The sequence below is a fragment of the Dasypus novemcinctus genome, chromosome 7 (assembly GCF_030445035.2).
Source record: "Dasypus novemcinctus isolate mDasNov1 chromosome 7, mDasNov1.1.hap2, whole genome shotgun sequence".
Classification (NCBI taxonomy): domain Eukaryota; kingdom Metazoa; phylum Chordata; class Mammalia; order Cingulata; family Dasypodidae; genus Dasypus; species Dasypus novemcinctus.
In genome coordinates this window covers 12,879,906-12,904,045 of record NC_080679.1, presented here as the reverse complement: position 1 = coordinate 12,904,045, position 24,140 = coordinate 12,879,906, and the positions used below count along the sequence as shown (strand labels likewise).

Genomic DNA, 24,140 nt, shown 5'->3' with positions numbered 1-24,140 from the left:
TATTTTGGATTTGTATCCCTGTGGTTTTATTTAACATGTTTTTTTAAATCCCCTTTTCCCTTTATATTGGTGATTAGATCTAGAGGTTTGAATAGATTCTGATTCAATTTAGGAGGCAAGAATTCTTCATGGTCTGTGCTGTGTACTGCTTATTGTAACTGGTTGTCCCACTTTAGTAATGTTTAGATTGATCAGTGGATTTTGGTATTGCCAGCTTAATCTATACGTTATAAAGTTCCCCTTTGACCTTTCACGTAGTGTTTTTTAATTCATTGAGGATCATCCTCTAGATTCTGAATGGCAGTTTCCTACCTAATTCTGTTCTTCCTTCCTTATATAGTAGTTTTCTGTAAAGAACAACCTTTTCCCATTAATGTTTAGCTATCTGAAAATATCTCTATGGGAAAGACACAATAAATGTTTTATTTGTTCCCTCTATCAATTTTTAGTATAATCTGTTGGAGCCCTAACAACATGCATAAATGACTAATGAGTATGATGTGGTGGTAAGCATCGTTGTGAGCCTAAAGTTTTTGGTTTTGTTGAAAATATGTATTTGATGTGTCTCGATCCATTGCAATACTTTTCAGAAATTTTTAAGGAGGTACTGTAGATTGAACTCGGGACCTTATACATGGGAGGCAGGTGCTCAAGCACTGAGCTACGCATGCTCCCCTGCAGTCATACTTTTTTATGTCTTTCTAGTTGGAAGCTCCTTCAAGTTGGTTCCTGTATCTTTTTGGCAGGACCCCAGTATTCTTTAATAGTTTTCCTTACTTTGATAACTTCCTTGCTCATGTTGTATACTTCCTACCTCGGACATGGAAACAGCTAGTTCCTCAAGGAATCTGCCTTTTAAGATTTTGTACTTTCATCGATTAATTAGTTTAGACTACTAACATTAACAGTGTGAGTATCTGCTTAGGTAATAAATACTTTGATGTTAGATATATCGTCGGGTTATGCTGCCAGTATTAGTGTGCACTTGAAAGTAGTCTTCTTGCTAGTAGTAGATGGCTTTTAGAGGTTAAATTTTTAACTGGCAATTTAAATGTTAATTTGCTCTCCACTCCAGTGCTAACAGGTTGTACAGCATAGCTGTTTGCCTCATTCTCACTGGTTTATTGTTTGGTCATTTAAAACAAACTTGATAAACTTCCACCAAAACCTGCCTAACTCGTTGTACTAAACTGTCTTTACCCTTGTCCTTCTACTCTCCTGCCTTTCAAAGATCAGCAAATATGAATTGTATGATCAGACATTTTGTGAGCAGACATTTTAATCATCTAAAAACCAGTCAGTATTCTGGATGTCATACCGATAAAGAGGAATGTTGCATCGACCTTGTTGAGGATCTATGATGATAATATGCACAACAAAAGGATAATACTGCAAGATGATAAATTTGTACTACAAGATTTTGGGGGTGGGGTGGGGATTAGGTCAAATCAAGATTTGGTAAAAGAGATTGGACTTAAATTGAAGTGCCAGATGGTTTAGAATTTGCAAAGCAGAAAAAGAGGATATCCTAATGGCATGTCCCTGAGGAGAAAAGGTACAGGGGAGGAATGAACATTTTATGATTGGCAACAAGAAGGTGGTGTGGAAGTTTGATATCAGAATGGGAGTTGATGTGCCAGAGGAATAGGGGAACACTGCAAGCCTGGAAGTTTGCCTTTGTTTGATTAGTAAGAAGAAAGCATTTTATGCTCATAAACTGGAAATGCTATTGATATACCTGTTTGTTGGATATAACTTGGACAGACACACCGGTTAGGAGTGTCTGGTTAGGAGGCAGTATAGTTCTCTAGGTATGAGTTAAAGCAACAGTATGAATGGAGAGAAGGAAATGAAACTAAGGTATTTCCAAAGAAGTACTAAAAGACTGGTAACACTGAAGATGGGAAGATTTGAGTAGATTAAAGAGAGGGAGGTTACAACTATGCTGTTCAGTATAGTAGCTGCTTACCTCCTTTTAAAGTTCAAATTAAATAAAATTTAAAATTCAGTCTCTCAGCCACCCTACCCAGATTTCAAGTAATCTGAGTAGCCACATATGGCTAGTGGCTACCATATTGGATAGCACCGATAGAGAACATTACCATCATCACAGAAAGTTCTGTTGGAACTGGTTTTGACCCTGGTTACCTGAAACAAAATAACAATGCCAAATTATAGAAATGAGGAAGCAAGGGAGGGGGGCTGTTTTGTGGAAGGAAATGAGATTTGATTTTAGGCATGTTGAATTTTTAAAAACTCGAGCAGTTCAGAAGCAACAGAAAATGCATGACTAGTGCAGGAGTAGACTTGTTGGTGGCAGGGGGGATATTCAGTAGTCATAGTGGGAACCATGAGATTGTATGGACTTTCATTAGCAGGTTGGAGGCAACAGAAGAAAGACCAGAACCAGGCAAGAAATAGGAAGTTGGAGGGGTAAAAGGGAGAACTGGGAGAGTGTTGGATCATTGGTTTTTTCCTTCCTCCCTCCCATCCAAGCTGTCAGGGCACTAAGTAAGTAGAAGAACCAATGTTAGGAAAAAATATCATTTGTTTTAGCCAGGAGGAGGTCTCTACTGGCCAATTAGTTCTTTTATCAGAATGTTGGGAGTTGGAATTCAAATGCAAGAAATCAGCAGAGAATGTGAGTGGGAAAGAAACAAAAACAAAGTAAATGAATACAGATCTAAAGAAAGAAGAAAAAAGGAGGGTGTATTTGAGAAGAGAGGCTTGGTGCGGATCAGAAGGGAAAAGACCACACGGATGGGAATGGGAAGTTACACTTCTGAGAAGAAAACTAGGCTTTCATTCTGATTGCAGCAAAGGAGGTGGTGAGAGCTGCTGCCGTGGGTGGGGAGGGCAGGCTGTGTGTGGAGGACTGGCTGAGGGCGCTGGGGGCTCTCCTGGATGGAGGCCCTCAGGACAGGGCTTCAAATTTAGTGGTAGTTGCGCATGTTGCCTAGAGTCTTAAAAGTACTATTTTAGAATATTGAATTGAAACAACAAAGTTTACATGCTGTGCATTTGGTAGGTCAATGTAGATAGTATGAATTTCTGAATTTGGAAAAATATTTTTAAATGTTTTATAAATTTAAAGCAAAGTTACTAGTTTTTGATTCAGCTTTTAGTTCATAGTGGCATTATTCACGATTACCAAAACCTGGAATCAACCCATCTGTCTTATCAACTGCTGAATGGATAAACATAATGTGATAAATATATACAATGGAGTGTTTTCACTCAGCCATAAAAAGGAATGAAGTTCTGATACATGCAACAACATGTTGGGTCAAATAAGCTAGACACAAAAGAATAAATATTGTATGATCTGACTGATATGAAATAATTAGATTAAGCAAATTCATAGAGTCAGATATGAGAATACAGGTTACCAGGGGCCATGGGGTGGTAGGGAATGGGTAGTTAATGCTTAAGTGGTACAAAATTTCTATTTGGGGTGATGGGAAGTTTTGATAGTAGATGGTGGTGATGGTAGCACAACATTGTGAATGTAACTGGCACCATGGATTGTATGTTTGAATATTTTAAAAGGGGGAAATTTTAGTCTGTATATGTTACTAGAATAAAAATTTGAAATAATTTTTTAAAAAGCCCCACACGGAAAACTAATCCCAAATGGAGTGGTGCATTCCTACACACTTCTTTCCAAATCTTTTAGCTTAAGCAGTGACCTTTTGTGACATAATTACTCTCATGGCTCTTAATTTTCTTTGGGTTAAAGCGTTCATCACCAGCTATTGTGTGTGTGTGTGCACATTCTAGAGGAGATTCATCTAAGCTCAAGTTCCATTCTGAGAGAAATGCCTTTTGTAGCCTGCTGTAGTTTACCATAGTCACTTAGAACATGTCTGAAAACTTCCTCTTCTAACAATTTTTGAAGTGTCTGGAGTTGAAGCTTTAAAGGAACAATCATATTTGTTTTTCCCCTTTTGTAGGTATGAATCTCCAGAAATAGCTCTAAATTGTGGAATAATGTTAAGAGAATGCATCAGACATGAACCACTTGCAAAAATCATTTTGTGGTCAGAACAGTTTTATGATTTCTTCAGATACGTCGAAATGTCAACATTTGACATAGCTTCAGATGCCTTTGCCACATTCAAGGTAAAAATACAGAAACTAGACTTCTAAAAATACTTGATATACACTGCTGCCCTCTAGTGGGAAAAGAGAAGATATGTATCTGTTTGACTTAAGTTATATATCCAAGAGTCATGTCATAAATGGTGTGGAGATATCAGGTTCTAAAGTTTGTCTAAAGGACACAAGTCCTGTATGGTCAAAATTATGGTTTAAAAATCTGTTAAATTACCCATTAAGTACAGTATACAGATATATGGTAAGTCTAACAACCAGGTGTTTCTCCTGTTTTAGAACACTATTTAGTTCTAAATATACTCCTGTTTAATATTTAGAAATATTGGCACAGTTTCTTTGGTTGAGCACGAGATGAAGTAATTAGCTTCTGCTTTGGGACCTTGTTGTTTTCATATATATAGGTCATTATAAAAACTCTTTTCAGAACAGAGGTGTCCGCATGGTGACCAGCTCACAGGAGCACCAGCTCACAGGAACAGTGAATTCATATCATCTCTTGCTTATACCAGAGCATATTTATTAATATTAAATTTGGGGGGAGGGGTAGCAGGGGGATTTTCACATTATCCTTCGTCTTCCTTGAGCTGTATAAATTAAATGCACATATTATGTGACTCCACTGTACAACATGCAAACTTTGTTTTTAATTCCAAGGTTCTGTCTTGTCCAAGGCATATAAATAAAGTAATAATCTATTAATTTTTAAAATAATGGCAATGAGGACAAGCCTTTATATGCTATATTCCCTTATATAAAATGTCTGATCCTCACAGACCTTATAAATGAATACTTAGAACTACTGTTCAATCAAAATGTGGTATATGGACGTGGAAACTGCTGTGCTCAGAAATCATGAACATTGAGGAGTGGCCATTTTTCTTGTGAGAGCTCAGTTTTATAACTTTAAATGCGTCCCTGACATAATGAGCACACATCCTGGTCTCTGGGTAAAAGAGGAGCCCTTAAAATAGGATGAAAGCCTAGGAACCTGGCTATGAGGGCTTCTCATTGAATGAGGATACGGTCATGGTGTGAGAGGTATGGGCTTTTCTGAAGCATTACAGAGAGTGTCCAAAGCTTAAGGTAAGACCTCAACTATTAATGTGCTAAGCAAAAGTGAATTTGAGATTATAGCACAGAGTGGTAAATATGGCGTCGTAGGTCTCACTGAACTTGGAGGCATAGGACTCGTGATTAGAATATGTGGAGGAGAGGAAATACCCACTCAGAAGCTACAGATCTGTTACGAAGGGATGTGTGTGGTGGCACTGATGTCAAGAAGACATACACTTGTGTGGAAGGACAGTCATAAGCCCAATAGTAGAAACAGTCTGGGGAGCATGAGGAAGTCAGAGGAGAGAGGAGCAGCTGTGGTGTGGGAGGAAGCACGCAGGCTGCCTGACCAGGTGGAGGGCATGGACGATGTGCTCCTGACAGAGATGGCAAAACTGGCCACAAGGTGAAGGAAATGTGTCAACTCTGCTGGAAATGTGATTTACAGTGTCTGACAGTTGTGAATGGCCTTGCTCATGTCAATTAGAGTTGCTTCTTTGAATTAAATTCTCAACACAGAAAAAATGGTGTTAATGAAATTATTGTGGAAAAAGTAACCCTGTGCGGTCTAGGTGCCACAGAGGAAAAAACTGGGCAGAGCCAGGCAGGTAGTCTCCACTTGAAAAGGGGCGACTTTACGAAAGAGCTTAGGTTTCTAAGGCATGAGCTCTAGAAGAAAGTGTTGAGAACCTAATTTGGCTTCTGTCTCTCAGATGATCCTGATTACATAGAAGGGCAAGCTAATAAAGAGGCATCTGAACAGAGCCCTCCAGGAAACAAAGTGCAGTAGATCATAACCAAGACAATATATGAGAAGAGAGCAGACCCATCCCTCAGGATGGCTAAACTACCAAGCAAACCAAAACTGCTTTCCATCCCTAAAAGAAACTATGTCAGAGCAAGGAGAAAGATGAGAAGGGATAATCTCCCAGCTTTCACAGCTTTCCTCCAAAGGTGTTGATGGGGATGGAAGAGGAGCTGTTCATCTCCTGATTGATTTTGTCCTCTTTGTAGAGAATTTTTTTTTTTTTAATTTATTTATTTCTTCCCATCCCCTCATTGTTTGCATTTGTTATATCTGTCTCTTGTGTGCTGGTCTTCTTTTCAAGAGGCACCGGGAGCCAAACCCAGGACCTCTGACGTGGGAGGGAGGTGCCTAATGGCCGGAGGCACCTCTGCTCCCTGCTTTATTGTGTCTCTCATTATATTTTTCTCCTGTCTCTTGTTGCATCAGCTTGTTGCATCAGTTTGCGCACCTGCCCATCACGTCAGCTTCCTGTCTTCTTGCTCATCATCTTTAGGAGGCACTAGAACCAAACCTCGGACCTCCCACGTGGTAGGCAGGAGCTCATTTGCTAGAGCCACATCCGCTTCCCAAGAATTATATTTTTATCATGGGAAAGTAGATAGAACCGGGGTTCCTGCCATCCTTTAAGAATGCGAGAAGAGCCATCTCTCCAGAAAATGCTCTTTACTCACAAAAATTTTCAAATAAATGTGACTCACCCATAACCCTGGATTTAAAAGCGCCTGGAACAAGTGCTGAGTCTTTATAGAAAATTAAAATTACTGCCCTAAATGATTCCACGATTCTTAACTACAATGAATGTGTACTAAGATAGTAAAATTAGATGGCCAAATATTTCTGGTTTTTTGTTTTGTTTTGTTTTGTTTTTTTAGGAATTACAGCAATGGGCAGAGGCATCAGAAGGTCAACAAATACATTTCCAATTTTCCAGAGTTACAGAAGGTAGATTCCCCAGAGACAGTGGTAGAGCTTGGAACTTGATGTTAATCCTGTATAAGGTTCTAGAATGTATATCTCAAAGAGGATTTCTGAGCCTTTTGGAAAGGAAACCATATACTTCAACAGCATTGTTCACTAATAGTAAGTCCAGTCATACCAATCTCATAGATGCCAATAGGTCAGGGTGGTTAAAAGTATGGCTGACTGGGTCCAAATCCCAGCTGAGCTGCTGGTTTAACTTCAGTTTCCTCATCTGTAAATTATAATAATACTGGTGTGTCAGAATTATTTTGCTTCTTTATAGTATGTGTACAATAAATAGTTGCTATTAATTATTCTCTTATGACAGTGAGAAATGCTAGACATGGAATAAGTATACAAATACACTGTGATGGAAAAATATAAGATAGATGGAATTTTAGGATAGTGGATTTATAACTAATTGAGTCCTATGTCCACAGGTGCTGGCAAATGGGTTGCCATCACTCGAGAGAAGTTTTAGTAGGTTACTACTGGGCTTTGTCTCTAGTCAGCCCTGTCCCATTGAAACATTTTTTAGTAAAATGTTAAAGGGTGGCATGGCATACTTATCAACTGTGTGTAGGTGATATAAGTGATAACCATGATGGAAAAGATAGCAGATGACAGTGGATCCTAAAGTAAGGATTCATAAAGATCCAGAGGCCAGAATAGAAACAGGATAAAGTTAAATAATGCATAGCTGAGGCCTCCCACATGAGGACACAACTGTATAAATATGGGATGAGGGAATAGAGTGTCATGATAATAGTTAATAACTACTGAAATGGAGATAATTCTGTGGGGTATTCAAACAGCCCTATAAAGGAAATGTTTTCTCCATTAGAGATGTGGAAAGATGTGGAAACTGAAGTTTAGAGATGTTGAGTAAAGTCAGACAGAAAAATGAGGGAGCCAGAATATGAACCCAGCCAATCTTGACTACAGAGTGAGTCACACTGAGTAAGCAAAGGCTGTGTATATATCCAGTAAAATTAAACAGGATGCTGCTGCTACCCCCAAAGCTACATGTGAACATATAGTATGTAATCTTGGGAGTTGATTGATGGACTCACTCCACTGTAAACTGATCAGGTAACAACACATATGTGTGTTACCTTCCAGGCCCTACACTTTGAGAGGCACATAGACAAATGGGTGACTTTCAGAAGACAGTAGAAAGTGAGAGGAACTCAGAACCCTGTCACTGTAGTAGTGGTTAAAGGGAACTGCATATATTTAGCCTGGAGAAGAGAAGACTCAGTAGAGACTTGCCATGAGAACACCACTTGTGTTTGAAAGTGGGTCCTACAGCAAATGAATTAAATGTACTTCTGATGGCTCTGATGTTTTTTTGAAATAATCTGGACACAGAGAGACTTCCTAACTCTTTAAGAGTTCCAATGGTATACCATTCATTTGGAAGAATTGACTTCATTGACCTTGGGCATAGAGTCAAACGTCAAGTAGGAAATTGGGCCAGGTGACTTGTCCCAGCTCTTTGAAAATCTGCCCCTCGGGTTAGCAGTATTTCTTCAGGGGTTTGGGGATGTCTTTGTCCCTTGATGTTTGAGACCCAAACTCACAAAACATTTAGGAGGGGTTTTTGCTTTCGGTTTTTTGTTTATTCAGCCCACCCAAAAACTTGGCTATTCAATCTGTTGGACTTGGGATATGAGCCCTGACTTTTCTCCAGGTTATACCAGGACCTTGGAAATACTAGAATTCAGATAGGTGGGAGATAGAAATCCTCTCCTTCTCCCTCTCTGCTGACTGACCTAGTGACTCTGCTGGTCTGATATTACATGCACCCTTTTATAATAATTTCGTGTCTCTCTGATCAGATACTGACAGCTTAATCTTTTCTCTTCATTTTCTGTCCAATTTGGTTAATACTTTTTACTCTCCAAAGCTTTTAGCCCAGCCCCTGGACTAAGATCCTTCTCATTTCTCAGTAGAAAGTGGTACTGCCCAAGTCCCACCTTCTCCTTTCCCAGCTTAGTTGTTAGCCTTTTCTCTGTATCCCTTCTTAGCAGCCTCTTTCCTACCAATGTTTTACCCTTCAGGCCCTGCAGTGACTCTACTTAACAAAGGACTCTTACCCTGCCAAGCCTTGGGATCCAGCTTCTACTTCTGCAGTCTCACCGTCCCTTTTCCTCTCTCCTACTCCAAGGCCATTTAAATTTGATTCTTAGATACAAGCATCAAAAGTAATGAGAGTTTCCTGAGCTTCCTGGTCTCCTTAAATGATATAATAACCAGGAGACTTTCTCCTAAATGGAGAGATCCCCCTTCTTATGTCTAGCCCAACTACTGTGAGCTTCTTTGCTCCTACTTGACATACATCCTTCAGAGTAAATAGTCACCTTACTCAAACCTTCAGTAAAAATTTGTTGAACAGTGTGTTTATACCTATAGGACCTTGGCTTTATGGAGTAGATACCTTCTACCTGTTACTAAAAATCCAACCCTAGTTAAGAGCCAGCATCGTTCAGCACTTCTTTGGCATTCTCCTTCATCAGGTTGTGACAGTACAGTGAGTGGTGGTGAGTTCCTCTCCCCTGTATTTCTTCATGTTGGCCTCCAGAGAATTGATTGAGCCAAAAAAAAAAAAAAAAAGTCTCAAACGGATCATGACACATTAATCCCTTAATTCACTTATTCATCTGTTCATCCAATTCATTCAACCATCCTGAATGCTTGCCCTGTATCAAGCACTGTTGTTTAGGTGCTAGGGATTTGGCAGTGAGCCATACAGACAAACCCTGGCCCTATGATCAGGGTTATTTATGTGACCAGGATTGTTTATGGCAGGGGGAAGGAAACCTGCTGTAAACAAAGATGCTGAGTGCTCTCTAACATGTGCTGAATGCCTTCTGTGCTGGATATATTCCCCTTAAAGTTTTCATGTTTCTCTCTCCCTTGCATTTGACTCGATGGGCCATCTACTAAGATGATAGAAATTTTTCTGCCACTTTTATCTTTTTTTTCCCATATAGGGAATCCTTCATTAAGACTTCTGCTAGACTCTTGAGGATACACAAAATAACTCCAGGTTTTCTAAGTTTGCCTATTCACTCCCCAAAGTGGGGGTTGGGAAAAAAGGGTAGTCCTACCTCGTCATCCTTGTTATAATCTGGACAGATGGTGCATACCCTGTTCAACTATTTAAATAACTAAATCTTTGTAATGGGCTAGAAGCTTTCTTAAAAACAGACTTTGAAGATTGCTTAATGTGATGTTTTCCCAAACATGTTCTCTGATTTTTGTTCATTTATTTGCCTACGTGTTTATCAAGCTTTTACTATGTGCTATGGCAGTACATAGGTGCTGGGGGTTCAAAGGTTAGTTTTCGGGACTTGAAGTTGTCCTGGGTGATGCTGTAGGGACAGTTCATTGTATGTCCTCCCGTGGCCCACTGGGTGGAACATAGTAGAATGTAGACTATGATGTGGAACATTGACCATGAGGTGCAGCAGTGCTCTGAGATGTGTTCACCAAGTGCAGTGAATGTCTCATGATGATGGAGGAGATTGTTGTTATGGGGGGAGGAGTGGGTTGAGGGGGGTGGGGGGTATATGGGGACCTCATATTTTTGGAATATAATATTTAAAAAATAAAGACACAAAAAAAACAACAAAGGTTAGTAAAAATTGAGATGACTCCTCCATTTATGGAACCCACAACCTAGTGGAAAAGAGACATTAATCAAACTATCCCACAAACAGATATAAAGTCACAACTGTGCCCAGTGCTTTGGTGCTAGTAACCAATCTGAAGGGTTCCTAGAGAAGTGATGTTTGAGTCGAGACCTGAGACCTGAGGGATGAATCGGGTAATTAGGCAGAGGAAAGCCTGTGGGAGGACCTTTCAGGGAAGCTGTTAATAGAAAGTTAAGTGGGGGGGAGAGAAGGAGAGGGGAGAGCGCTCCATGCAGAACCTCTCAGAGACCTGATGGCTCTCCAGAGGGAACTAGAGCTGTAGCACTTTCCATATTTGTCTTACTGTGGAAAGTTTCTTGGAGCATATCTCGATGTCAGTGTTAGACTCGGACACACTTCAGGAGACACTGGTTCATTGTAACATGGTTCACCTTTAAACAAAAACAGAAAAGAAAACAAATTAAGAAAAGTTGGTTTAGAGAAAGAGGTTTATTGGCACCATCTCTGTAGTAGATGGCTCTAAAGGGAACTTTATTAATTCATCAAATATTGTGCAACCACTCCTGCTGTCACATGTTCCCATTTTCTTTCCTCCCTTGTGAGACCATGGCTAATCCAGTGCTGTCTTCTAGGTCCTCAAAGTCAGGGGCCATGTCTTTTGGCCTTTATAGCCCTAGCACCTAGAACTTTACCTGGAACGTAGGGTACTCTGAATGAATGATCTTTGAGCTAGTCTTTGAGAAAGCCCTGGAGCAAAGCATTAGCTCTGTAATGCAGAATTGGACTAAAGGTCAAAGTAATTTTTAATTCTGCATTTTTGCAGCATTTTTCTGCTTACTTAAAAGCTAATGTATATAATAAGATGGAGCTTTAAAAACATATCCTACCTCTGACAAAAATAATTACATTTCATTTAGGAAGAAGAAATTGGGACCTCCAGTGTGATTTATAAAAATTTCCTTTTTCTACCAGGACCCCTAAATCGGCATAGTGTTCTTCTATTTGATGTTTTTCCGCAACCACTTACCTTCAGCTCCTCATCCCCCACCCCTCCACACACACACTTTTTAAAGTTTATTTCTCCATTGCCTTGTATGTTTGGTTTTTTTCATTTCTGTTTCTAAAAGCGGTAGATACTGATTGAATCAAAATTTTAAATGAATGATTTTAGTTGCTCATATAAAAATCATTTTCAGTAAAATTTGTGCCAAGATGTTTAATAAGAACTTTTATCAGGTAAAATGGCATGGAATGTTTTAGAACTCATTTTTGAAAAAGAGTAACTAAAAATCGCATACATTCTTTTTCTAGGATTTACTTACGAGACATAAGTTGCTCAGTGCAGAATTTTTGGAACAGCATTATGATAGGGTAAGTATATGAAATATTATTTTAAAATAGCAAATTGTAAGTTTTCAGAAACAAAAGATTTAAATTAGGTTTCATACCAGGATATTTATTTTGCATATGTTTTTAAATGGTGCAGTAATTGTTTTTCTGTTGAAATGGTGTATAGTGTTAGCCAGTCAGAAGTGGAACATGATCTTTTTGATTGCACACTGCCCTTTGCATCTTTTCTTATTTAGGAAGAATAAAATAAGGCATTTTGCTGCTGAATGATAATACAGTTAAGATAAAAGGAAAATTATTATCTGACGTTTAACTTTTCCTTCCTTTTCCATCAGTTGCTCCACATTCCTGCTGCTTACACATAGAGAGAGAGGGAGGCAGCAGCTAATAGGATGAGAAGAGCACTAGACTAGAGGAGGCAGGACTCCGGGTTCTGCTTCTGCTCTGCTGCTAACTACTTTGTGGCCATGACCAAGGCAGTTAACCGCTTTGGGACTTAGAAGTCAGTCCTTGTTTGTAAGATGAGGGGATTGGACTAGCTCATCGGTAAGGTCCCTTCCAGCTCCGAGTCGATGTTGGACTTCTGATAATGATGCCCCAGAGATTTGTAAATGATCTCAGAGTGCTTTGATAGATTTGATTTCCTTTGATCCTCACAACAACCTTCCAGGGCTACAGCGTCAAATCAGAATGATCTCTTCAACCATGCACCAGTTGTACCTTTTTCATGAATCCCAAAATACCCATAAGCACTTTCTATGCAATAGTATTGTAACTTTAATACTGTCCAAGATCTGAGAAATACTCTTAAAGAATTTATAATAATAAAAATCCACTTAAAAATTCCTTTCTATCCCACAAGATTTGGCTTAGGTTTTTATTTGTCCACTAGCTGTTTGAATTTCTGAAATCCTCAGTATTGTTAATACTTCGTTGTTCACTTTGCTGTTCAAGTAGATTATGTGATTCTTGGAGGCCAAAATCTATGCATTCCAATTCCTTTGTGTTCTTTCCTCCCCTGCTTCACGTTGCACTTTAATGGCATCACAACACAATGCCGAGTACATAGTAAGTTCTTCACAGCCTCCAGAATGGCTTATCCATTGCTAGTCATTTATTTTTATTTCTACCCATGTGTGTTTAGATATGGGTGTGTTTGTTTTTGTATGTATGTTGATTTAAAATGGGAGCAATGTCATTTTCTTCAGTGTCTTCTTAGAGTAGCTAGAAGCATGTACTTTGGCATCAGACTAACTAGAGTCTTGTTTCAAGTCCCAGCCCCACAACATGCTAATGAGACCTCAGGCAATTGCCGCATTTACCCTTAGCATCATTAACTTAAGTTTCCTAACAGTACCTGTCTCCTAGGGTTGTTGTGAGGATTAAATGAGAATGTGTGTGTAAAGTGTGTGTACAACCTGAAACATAGTAAACATTTAATAAACGTTAGCAATTTATTACTATTGGCACATGGTTTCAAAGATTTTCAAATACACCTATATCTTCATATAAAGACAATCAAAGATGTAGACTAATTTGCAAGAAACAACTGCAGGCAGTGAAATTCATTTAATTTTGCTGTAAAATCATTTCCTACATGTATTAATGAATGACATTGGTTACAGACATTTTTTAAAATTTTATTCGTGCCAGCTAACAAACACGTACAGTGCAGTCGCATCTTTGGGAGGGGCAAAAAAAGTGAGAGAATATGGGTGCTTAAATAAAGGTGAGGTGATTGACACAAAATAAATGAAAAGGTCACAATAACTTAACTATAAAATAAAATATGTATTAACTGCTCAAAAGAAACAGCATTTCTAGCAATGGGACCTGAGACAGATTTCTCCCGCTGACATTCATAAAGGGGAATGGCATTGCCAGTGTAACATAGCATATACAGTTATCCAGGGTAGCTCGGTAGGACAAAAATGCCAAACTAAATCCAGTTCCCTGAGAGCAAATCTTTAGGAACCAAAATGGGAATTTGGGTTTATTGCCTATCCTCTGTCTGACCTAAACCTTTATTCCTAAATTGGGGGACTCTAACTTGTCTGGAGAAAGGCATGGACTACCTAAATACTCCTCAAGCAGTTCTCCATGAAAATGATTACTTGTAACCAAATTTATCTTAAGAATTATGTAGCAGAAAATTTTCAATTGTGTTTTCTGTCAAAAACTTGAGATGTAGATAATCCCAGATTACTGATTAAAGGCAGGTCCAGTTGTTTTGATCATCAATTTGATGATCATTTGAGGAGAAACTAGGGTTAACATCCTTTTCTTAGAAGAAAGAAATCTAACCTGCTTGGACAGTAAACAGGTAGCTACCCCACTTCTGCCTAGAGGTAAAACAAGAAGGTACCTACAAGCACTACAGCTTTGTTCTAAACCAAAGGTCAGCAAACCTTTTTTTGTAAAGGGCCACACAATAAATATGGTCTTGTTATAACATATGGTCTTGTTATAGCATGAAAACAGCCATAAGACAATGCATAAACGAGTGTGGCTGTATTCCAGTAGAGCTTTATTTACAAAACAAGGACATCACCTGTTGTTCTTCTGGCCAATTCCTGCTTTAAACCACAGATTAATAGTTAAGGACCAACCATAAAGCATAAGCATAAGGTAATCTTAGCAAGTTCAAATGGTAAATCTTCCAACCCTACCAAAACCAATAAAAGTCTCAGTAAAGCATCAGTGACCAACAGAATCATGCTAGTACTACAAAGCTGGCTAACAGCCTTTCTCTTCCTTTCACAATCAAACTCCTCAGCAACTGTAGCCTTGGCTAATTGTGTGTCCCTCACTTCCCATTTCCTCCTTCCCTGCTTTAATCGGGCTTCTCTGCCTATCTCTCCTATGCCACTATTCTTGTTGATCTGCAGCTTTTCACATTCTCCCAGGTTATATCCATCCCTTTTTATTCCCCAAGAATATCTTTCTTCCCCGCATTTCTAAACAAAACCTCTCCCATTCTTCAAATCTGAGCTGAAGTCCTACCTTCTCTAGGACATCTAAGTGTTTAACCCAACACTGAATTTCTCCTCTCTTAACTTCTAATTATATTATTCTCTCCTTGCTTGATGCAATGATAGAACCAGTCACTTTTCCATGGTGGTTGTATTTCAAACTAGTCAAGTTCTCATCTGTAAAAAGTAGCAATTTTCTAATTTAATACAAAGAAATGAGAGCTGACTTAAAAATGGGAAAAGGTGGGAGGAAAGGGAGTTATGTTTTGTGCATATGAAGTCTGGGGTGACAAAAGAGCACCAGATTTGAGCTGTCTCTAAATCTGACTAGAGCTGGGAGGGAATAAGTCCCATGGGTCCTCTTCATGGAGGTGACAGATGAGCAATACTTTGAGGGTGTCACCCTCTGGGTGCTCTGCACACACCAGAAGATGTGTACGAAACAGACAAGAGTAGGGGAGTAGGAGAGCATGGGCAACTATTGGCCTTTATGGTATATTCAAGATTTGTACTCAAGTTTTATAAAACGTATTCTACCAGTCTTTTTTTTTTTTTTTAATAACCCTGAGATGTATTTTCTTATCTCTTAGTTCTTCAGTGAATATGAGAAGTTACTTCATTCAGAAAATTATGTAACAAAAAGACAGTCACTCAAGGTATGGCAGTGTTTTTTATGTAGTTGTTTTTATTTACCCTGTATGAAATTTATTTGGATTGGGGGCACAGGGGGTAGACTTACTGGTATGGGTCATAGACTTTGGGTGGGGGGGAATACACTCACCCGTGGTCAGAAGGTTAGGAGCAGGGTTCAACACTGGTCCATGCAGGGCACCTGCTCACCTGCTGATAAGTTGGAGACACAAAAGTGGAGTATACGGAATTTTGAAAAGGATTTTCTTAGTAATGGCAATATTTTAGATTTCGAAGCATATTTTAAACACTTTATAAAAAATCACAACTAAAGGCAGTCCATTTGTTGTGCTTCCTAGGATGCTGCCTGAAATGGTGGCAGGTGTTTAGCTGGCATGGCGCCGTCGTGGTCGTGGGCATGATCAGTAAAACTATGAGCCAGAGACAGCTTTGGCTGCTTCATGTCAAAAGATACAGATAGTTAAAATTCAAAACCTAAAATGTTACAATTGAGGCTTAAAACTCTAGAACAGAGATTAGCAAACTGTGTATGGTTTATGGGTGAAATCCAGCCTGTTTTTGTAAATTGTTTTATTGGAACTCAGACATGCTCACTTATTTGCATATTGCCTATGGTTCTTTGCTACAGCAGAGTTGAATAGTTGACAAAGAAATGGTATGGACTGCAGGGTCTTAGATATTTACTTACTGGCCCTTTACAGAAAATGTTTGCTAACCTCTGCTCTAGAAGATTCTTCTCATAGGCGCTAATAAACATATACTCCTCATTCTCTCCTTAAGTAGGTCCTTTCTTACAAGAAATTCTGGCTGGAAATGTAGATGGAATCACAAAGGGTTTGCACAGGAAAATCAGTTCCATTTATTTATTCATTTTTTTGTCAGGTCCACTTTAAAGTCTAGTCTGTCCAGAGTTCCGACCTACCGTAGGTATCTGAATTTATTTGGACCAAGATGCCATTCCTTCTTTCCTTTCCTGTCCTGGGGGATAGCAGCACCTTTCTGTATTTTATCCTTTTATGGAAAGAGACTAAAGGACATTAGAAGCATCTGTAATACTTAGTGTCTTTTGATAAGAACACTCTCTACCATCCAGATTTCCAGAAGAAGCCTTTCCCTCTGGCTACCTACTCTTTCTAGGACACTATAAGTCCTACAGTCAAGGATAAAGGAACAGCTACAGCTTGGAAATGTGTCACTACCCAAAATAGTCCTTATAGGTTCTGGTGCTTTCAATTAATGGCTATTGCTTGGGCCTAGCCTCCCACAAATCCTTTTAGTCCAGTGTTGGGTATTCTTAACCTCTTTCCCATCTCCAGGTATCTGGCTAGATAATACCCTCTAGTCTTCCAATAGCTGATAAGAACAATCCTTTCGTCTTTAGATGGGTACAGTACTTTGGATAGCTGTTTAAAGAATTTCTTTTCCCTGTTCATTAGTGTGGTGTAGTGTAGCTGCCCGGTGGTGTTTCCCCCTGTGCTCCTGAAAGTGAAGTGGCCTTATGGCAGGAACCTCTTCCTCTCTGAGGATCAAGACACACTCCTCTCCCCAGTAGTCACACAAACATGCAAAGTCAGGTGGAGCCAGTGTCTTCTAAGGCCAAGGAGGCCTAGACAGGATTGCCTAGGATAGTAGCTTCTAGGACTTTTCTCAGGAAAAGCCACTTTTTAATTGGCAAATCAATGGACTTGGGTCAAATTCTGGATCCTTGGGCTTCCTGGATAAGGAGAAAAGCTTAAGAGCAGGGGTTCTTAACCAGGGGTCCGTGAGCTTGAATTGAATTTTTTTTTTTAAGATTTATTTTTGTTTCTCTCCCCTTCCCCCCTCCACCACCCCCTCCCTCTCCTGTTGTCTGCTCTCTGTGTCCATTTGCTGTGTGTTCTGTGTCCGCTTGTATTCCTGTCAGCAGCACCAGGGATCTGTGTCCCTTATTGTTGTCTCATTGTGCTGCGTCAGCTCTCCATGTGTGCAGCGCCATTCCTGGGCAGGCTGCGCTTTTTTCACACTGGTTGGCTCTCCTTACGGGGCGCACTCCTTGCGCATGGGGCTCCCCTATGGGGGGACACCCCTGCATGACATGGTACTCCTTGCGCGCATCAGCACTGTGCGTGCGCCTGCTCACCACACGGGTCAGGAGGCCCTGAGTTTGAAACTTGGACCTCCCATTTAGTGGACGCCCTATCCATTGGGCCAAATCCGCTTCTCTTGAATTGAAATTTAAAAAACATTATTCTTTTGGGGACGTGTTGGTGTAGGTGTGATATATTTATTAAATAATACACAGTACAGTGTGGACTTAGTTAGGGGTCCATGGTTTTCACCTAACTGCAGAGGGGTCCATGAAACAAAAAAAGTTAAGAACCCTTGCTTTAGAGACTACCCACTTGCCAGTTCAGAATTAACAACATGAACAGAAGGAGTAAAAAGGTGCAATTTGTAAGATGTTAGTTACGCCTGTTAAGCACATCAGTCATTCCTGCAGATATTTTAGTAGTGGGCCACATTGAATACCTCAGGAACACATGGAACCATTTTGAGGACCATTGGTACTTTAAAGACATTTTAATTCACATTTTTTTTTGCAACTTATTTATTTATTGCTGTATTTTTTCAGCAAATTTGCCTTCCCTGTGCAAGACTTCACATTTTTATGTCCAGTGAAATTTAAGGAAATACCAGTCTCTCCTTTAACTAAGAACCAAAATGATCTATTTTCAGTTTTTCTTTGGTTTCTATGATAAAAAAGGAACACCGTAAAAGCCGTAAACCTTCACATACTTAATGTTCACTTTTGAGTCATCATAGGAGTGGACACTGGTTGCTTCTCACCTTGAAAGTAGTAGATTTGTCATTCAGGTTAATGAAAAGCCTGTTTGAACTTTCAAGTTCTTCCTGTGAATTATTTGTAATCCTAAATAGATTAGGCTTATTTTTCTTGCACAGCACTTTATTTTATATTTAATATAATGTTACTTATCTAAAGATCAGTTATTTGGAAATTTCACATAGCTCTAACATAGCCAAGAACCCAAAAAGGAAACAACAAAAGCCATTGAACCCAGGCATTGTAGCTCTGTCATGCATTATGGGCCTTTGCTCAGACCTCACTCCACACCTCTTTTTGACTCAGGCTTAACAGTATGTTGAATGCACTAGTCTTAGTGCTTTGTCTAGGTTCATGATTTTATTTCTCATACCCTCGTGAGATGTAAGTACTATTCCTCAACCCCATTTTACAGATGATGAAACAAGTACAGAGAAGTTAAATAGTGCACTCAAGGTTGCATAGCTAACAAGAAGTCAGGATTTGAACCCAGGCACGCTGGTGCCAGAGGCTCTCAACCACTGTTTCACTGCCTCTCCTCACAAGGACTGCAGCTCAGCTTCCAGTCCACTGCAGATTATAACACTTGCTCATTCAACCTCACCTAGAAGTTAGCACATTGACAACATGAAGAAGTGACTGCTGATTTCAGAAAAGGAAAAAGAAATTTAGAACAAGTAGTGGCATTACAGGCGTTTATGGTAGAGTTAGCTTTACGGAACTTTGTAAGCCCTGATAGCTCAGATAGTTTTTAGCTTAATTACATTAGTGATGGTGAGGGGTCACTAACTACAAATTGGATTATCTTCAGGATACTTTGTTTAAACAGGAAAGGAAAATACTCATTTGTATAAACCTTTCTGAATCAGGTATGATAAAGTGATGATTTTGACACATGTAGAGGTAAGATAAGGAAACTCTGGACATGAAATCCCTTATCCTCTGGAAATTCCAGACAAAATAATAATTTATTTTTAAAATTAAGCTAGGGTTTGTAATTCGTTAACAGGAATTTTTCTGAACATTCTCTACAATAGTTTATCTATTAGTGAGTGAACAACAGAAAGGCACATTTAAAGAGTAGCCTTTATCTTAGATGCTGGGCCAATCTGCTTTGAATGTCCTCTTCAGAAAGTGGTGTCAGAATTACCACAGGTTTTTAATGCCTAAAGAAATAGTCAATATTCACATAGCAAGAGGCATATTAAAGGCACTCAGTAACTTTCAGGTCATAAGAGGCATAAAAAAGGCACTCAGTAACTTTCATTCATTCATCTTTTGAGTGTCTACTAATAATCTGTTCTTTTTTTTTTAAGATTTATTTATTTTTTTAATTTCTCTCCCCTCTCCCCCAAGTTGTCTGTTCTCTGTGTCTATTTGCTGCGTGTTCTTTCTCTGCTTCTGTTGTTGTCAGCGGCATGGGAATCTGTTTCTTTTTGTTGCGTCATCTTGTTGTGTCAGCTCTCCGTGTGTGCGGCGCCATTCCTGGGCAGGCTGAACTTTCTTTCGTGCTGGGCAGCTCTCCTTACGGGGAGCACTCCTTGCGCGTGGGGCTCCCCTACATGGGGACACCCGTGTGGCAGGGCACTCTGCGCACATCAGCACTGCACATGGGCCAGCTCCACACGGGTCAAGGAGACCCGGGTTTTGAACTGTGGACCTCCCATGTGGTAGACAGATGCCCTAACCACTGGGCCAAGTCCGCTTCCCAATAATCTGTTCTTTTTTTTTTTTTTTAAGATTTTTTTTTTATTTTTATTTTTTATTTAATTCCCCTCCCCTCCCCCAGTTGTCTGTTTTCTGTGTCTTTTTGCTGCGTCTTGTTTCTTTGTCCGCTTCTGTTGTCGTCAGCGGCACGGGAAGTGTGGGCGGCGCCATTCCTGGGCAGGCTGCTCCCTCCTTCGCGCTGGGCGGCTCTCCTTATGGGTGCACTCCTTGCGCGTGGGGCTCCCCTACGCGGGGGACACCCCTGTGTAGCACGGCACTCCTTGCGCACATCAGCACTGCGCATGGGCCAGTTCCACATGGGGCAAGGAGGCCCGGGGCTTGAACCGCGGACCTCCCATGTGGTAGACGGACGCCCTAACCACTGGGCCAAAGTCCGTGTTCTTAATGACAATTATAGAACTATTTTTAAGACTGGTTTTTCTCAGATGGTAATGATAATATAAGAGTAACCATTTAAATGTCTTCTCAGCTCCTCGGTGAATTGCTATTAGATAGACACAACTTCACAATTATGACAAAATACATCAGTAAACCTGAGAACCTCAAATTAATGATGAATCTTCTGCGAGACAAAAGCCGTAACATCCAGTTTGAGGCCTTTCATGTTTTTAAGGTAGAGTACTGAAACTATAAACAATAAAAATCTCATCTTGCTTACAAATTTCTGTTATTCACCTCATTTTTGGTAATATGAACGGTACAATTCAATTCAGTCAGTTTTCCTATTTGTGTGGTACAACATTTAAAAAGAAAAACCCAGGCACCGAGTGTGCCCGTTTGGATCTGGGAACAACAAAAGTTTATTTATAAAGAACTGTTATTTATCTTTAACATGGATTGTTAATCACAAAGTAAAAGGTAATTCATTTCTTAATGCTTTCCATAAAGTCCAATCTGACCTCCTGTGCTCAGAAGTAATTCAGCCCATTTGATTGCAAAACCAGAAGACTGCTTAATAGTAGCTATTGTGTTTCAAGAGTTGGTAGAATTAGCTTGTCAGTCCTTTTTGTGTCCAAATGTAGTTCTTCCAATTGGTAAAAGAATATCTCCTAAAACAAAAACCCTGATCTGACTTCCCTGCCCTCACCACCTCCCTGGGGAAAGCATGTGCTGTCTTCTGAAGGTGCTCTGTTAACTGCAGTTTAGAAGTCTCTGTGTGGCTTGTTGTCTGTGGACTGATGTCAGTTTCTTTCCATGCAGGTGTTTGTAGCCAATCCAAACAAGACACAACCCATCTTAGATATCCTCCTCAAGAACCAGACCAAACTCATAGAGTTCCTCAGCAAGTTTCAGAATGACAGGACCGAGGATGAACAATTTAACGATGAGAAGACCTATTTAGTCAAACAGATCAGGGATTTGAAGAGACCAGCTCAGCAAGAAGCCTAATTTCCAATAAACATCTAAAATATTAAATCCAAATTCAGCATTTGCTGTTAGCTATTCAGCATCAGGCACTCTTACTGATTCATGAGGAACATTACTGCTAATCTGCTGTTAAGTGAACGGTTTTTTTGTTTTACTTTTTTTTAGTCCAAGTTGGAGAACGTAGCTGCTGCTTTCTTGCACACTAGAGCACACATGGACTTTTTCTTGATCTTTGTGTCATTTCAGAATTCAAAGACTGTTTGCTATAGGAGTTCTGAAAACGGCTAGGTTCATGAGGCAAATGTATAGGTGACAGTGTGGTTCAGGGAAGAGGGCCTCGGTGTCAGATTACACCCGTGTGTTTCCATTATCTTTGTTGAAGATCTGAGCACAGTGGTGTGACCTGTGTGGTCCTGGTAGTCTCACCTAAGATGGCATGCCTTCACTAAAGAAAGATCAAGAAGAGCTTTATGTGAAATCAGAGGGGAGCTATGTATCCAAGATGTGAGCTTTCTTGGGGGGATAAAAATGACATGCTAAGAAAGTGATATTGAAACTTAGTATCTTCTCAAAAGTGTGAAGCTTCATAAGGTCATAAGGAAAATGTATATATGCTTTTCACAGCTTTCTAGAATTTTTTGAAATTTGATTTTCTTGAGACTTGACTTGTAAACTTGGATATGTTGAAGGGTATTTGTTAATTTTACTTTTTGAAGGTATTTTAAAACAGTAGAGCTAGCAATGACACCTCACATTTCATTTCAACAGTGCTTACAGGTTTCTTTTGTATATAATTCTTAAATGCTTATTTCTTTTAAATGATTTAATTTGTACAGCAGAGGAATGTTATTGTATTAGTATGTATGTAACTATTACCTAATATTGAGTTTTTGCAACAAAAAAATGAATGCTCATATGTAATTGAAATACTTCAGATCACATGGAAGTGCTGATTTAACATTTTAGAATCACAGCATTAAAAGAAAAAAAGTAAACCAGCCCTTTGTATTCAGTTATCTAATGGGGTGCCATCAATAGGCTGAAATACAGACCTGAAACTTGGTCAGCCACACTTTCCTGCATTTTGGCCTTATTCATTGGAAATGAGTCATGAGTTTGCCAGACCTATGATACAGATTATGCTAAATTAATGCTGATTCTTTGTGTGTGTGGGAAACCTGTAGAGCACCTTTTCTTTCTTAGAGTAAGTAATCCAGTACAATAGTTGTGAAACTGAATAATTAAAACTTTGGCTTCTCTTAGAAAAAGAGTTCCTAGTGACAGGTGTCCTCTGGGGAAATTTATTTTTTTTAATGTCCTGTTCCTTAATGCTGCAAATTATCAGTATTTATAAAGTAACTGATTTTGCACCACTTTTTGTTACTGTGACCATGGCAGAACAATGTCTCCTAGAATTTATCTATGTAAAGTTACTAGAATGGTATCTGTTCATCTTAGTGATACTAAGATCACAACTAACAACTTACGAATCAGAATTTGCCAGTTCAAATTCAGCATGGCTGTAGCTAAGAAATTTATATAATTATTCTTTGCTAGCCTCTCTTACTAATTGAAATTATTTATCAGCCAGCAAAATGAGACTTTCAGTTGATGTTTCAGCAGGTTAAAAACATTCAAGGAACACCAGTTACCAAAAACAGTTCTAGAAAATGTAAGTGTATTTTGTTCTATTTAATTAAATGGTAGTACCCATTATAATTGGTTTTCCGGAGGCTGTCTTTATTTTACACAAGAATCTGTGTAAAGTTATTATGTTTTTCTATTGGAAGTAGAGAAAGCGATTTAATCTCTTTGAAAAGAAGATGTCTAAGATGTTTAGAAAGGCAGATTTGGCCATGATGTAATGTTCTAGTTCTTGTGGTCTAGTGCTGTGTATTTGGATGTAGTGTGAGAACATTAATTACAGCTCGTGGAAGAAACGTTTCCTTGCCAAGCTAGTTCTTAGAACTTTAAACAACAAAACATCTTCCACTTTAGCAGTGATGTCATAGCACTAGTGCCTTTTACAGGGAAGACAGTGAGAGGGTGCAGTGTGTCAAAGAAAACATTGATTTGTTACTAACAAATTGGTATGTGGAGATAGTTAAGACTTTTGGGTTTTAAACAATGTGAAAACGTTCAAAGTTGAAAAGTTGCATTTGAGGTTATGATTATTTGACATATTCATATTACCAAAACTATTATACTGGAAGTGGTTTCTTTTCTCATTATACAGGTTTAATTTTACGTAGTTATTTGGTGTGATTTTTAACCTTAAAAAAAAAAGGTAGAGATGTATACAATTGTAACAATGTCATGAAAGCATTTCATTTCTCCTGAGGAAACGTGAATTTCTTAACAGAAAATCTGGCTGGCCCTGTAATTTAAATTAAAATAAAATTTTGGAGAAACAGCATTGTCTTTGTGATGTTGTATAAATTTGTGTCACCTTGAACAACTCCATCAGGAGTCGCTCCACAAATTTTGTCACAAACTGTTAACAGGAAACACTTGTCTCTATCTCATTCCCTATTCAAGTTTTTAGCCAAAAATGTAGATTTTAACTGCTTTATTTATCTTTCTCCATTGTTCATGTATTTCTCTTCCACAATTCACAGTTATTGTTATGCCTTTTAATAGCATCACTTTTTAGA

The 24,140-nt window shown here is 39.1% G+C and overlaps 1 protein-coding gene across 3 annotated transcripts in view; it reads left to right on the top strand.

The window, feature by feature from the left end:
- The window catches only part of CAB39 (calcium binding protein 39), a 92,050-nt gene extending 68,148 nt beyond the window's left edge, over nucleotides 1-23,902 (top strand). For all 3 annotated transcript variants that reach the window (XM_004482485.4, XM_012521191.4, XM_023585770.3), the window contains exons 5-9: nucleotides 3,954-4,122; nucleotides 11,908-11,967; nucleotides 15,509-15,574; nucleotides 20,588-20,731; nucleotides 21,319-23,902. In XM_004482485.4, coding sequence (XP_004482542.1) covers nucleotides 3,954-4,122; nucleotides 11,908-11,967; nucleotides 15,509-15,574; nucleotides 20,588-20,731; nucleotides 21,319-21,507 — 628 coding nt within the window. In that variant the 3' untranslated portion in view covers nucleotides 21,508-23,902. The remainder of the gene's footprint in view (nucleotides 1-3,953; nucleotides 4,123-11,907; nucleotides 11,968-15,508; nucleotides 15,575-20,587; nucleotides 20,732-21,318) is intronic.
- Nucleotides 23,903-24,140: the final 238 nt, after the last annotated feature.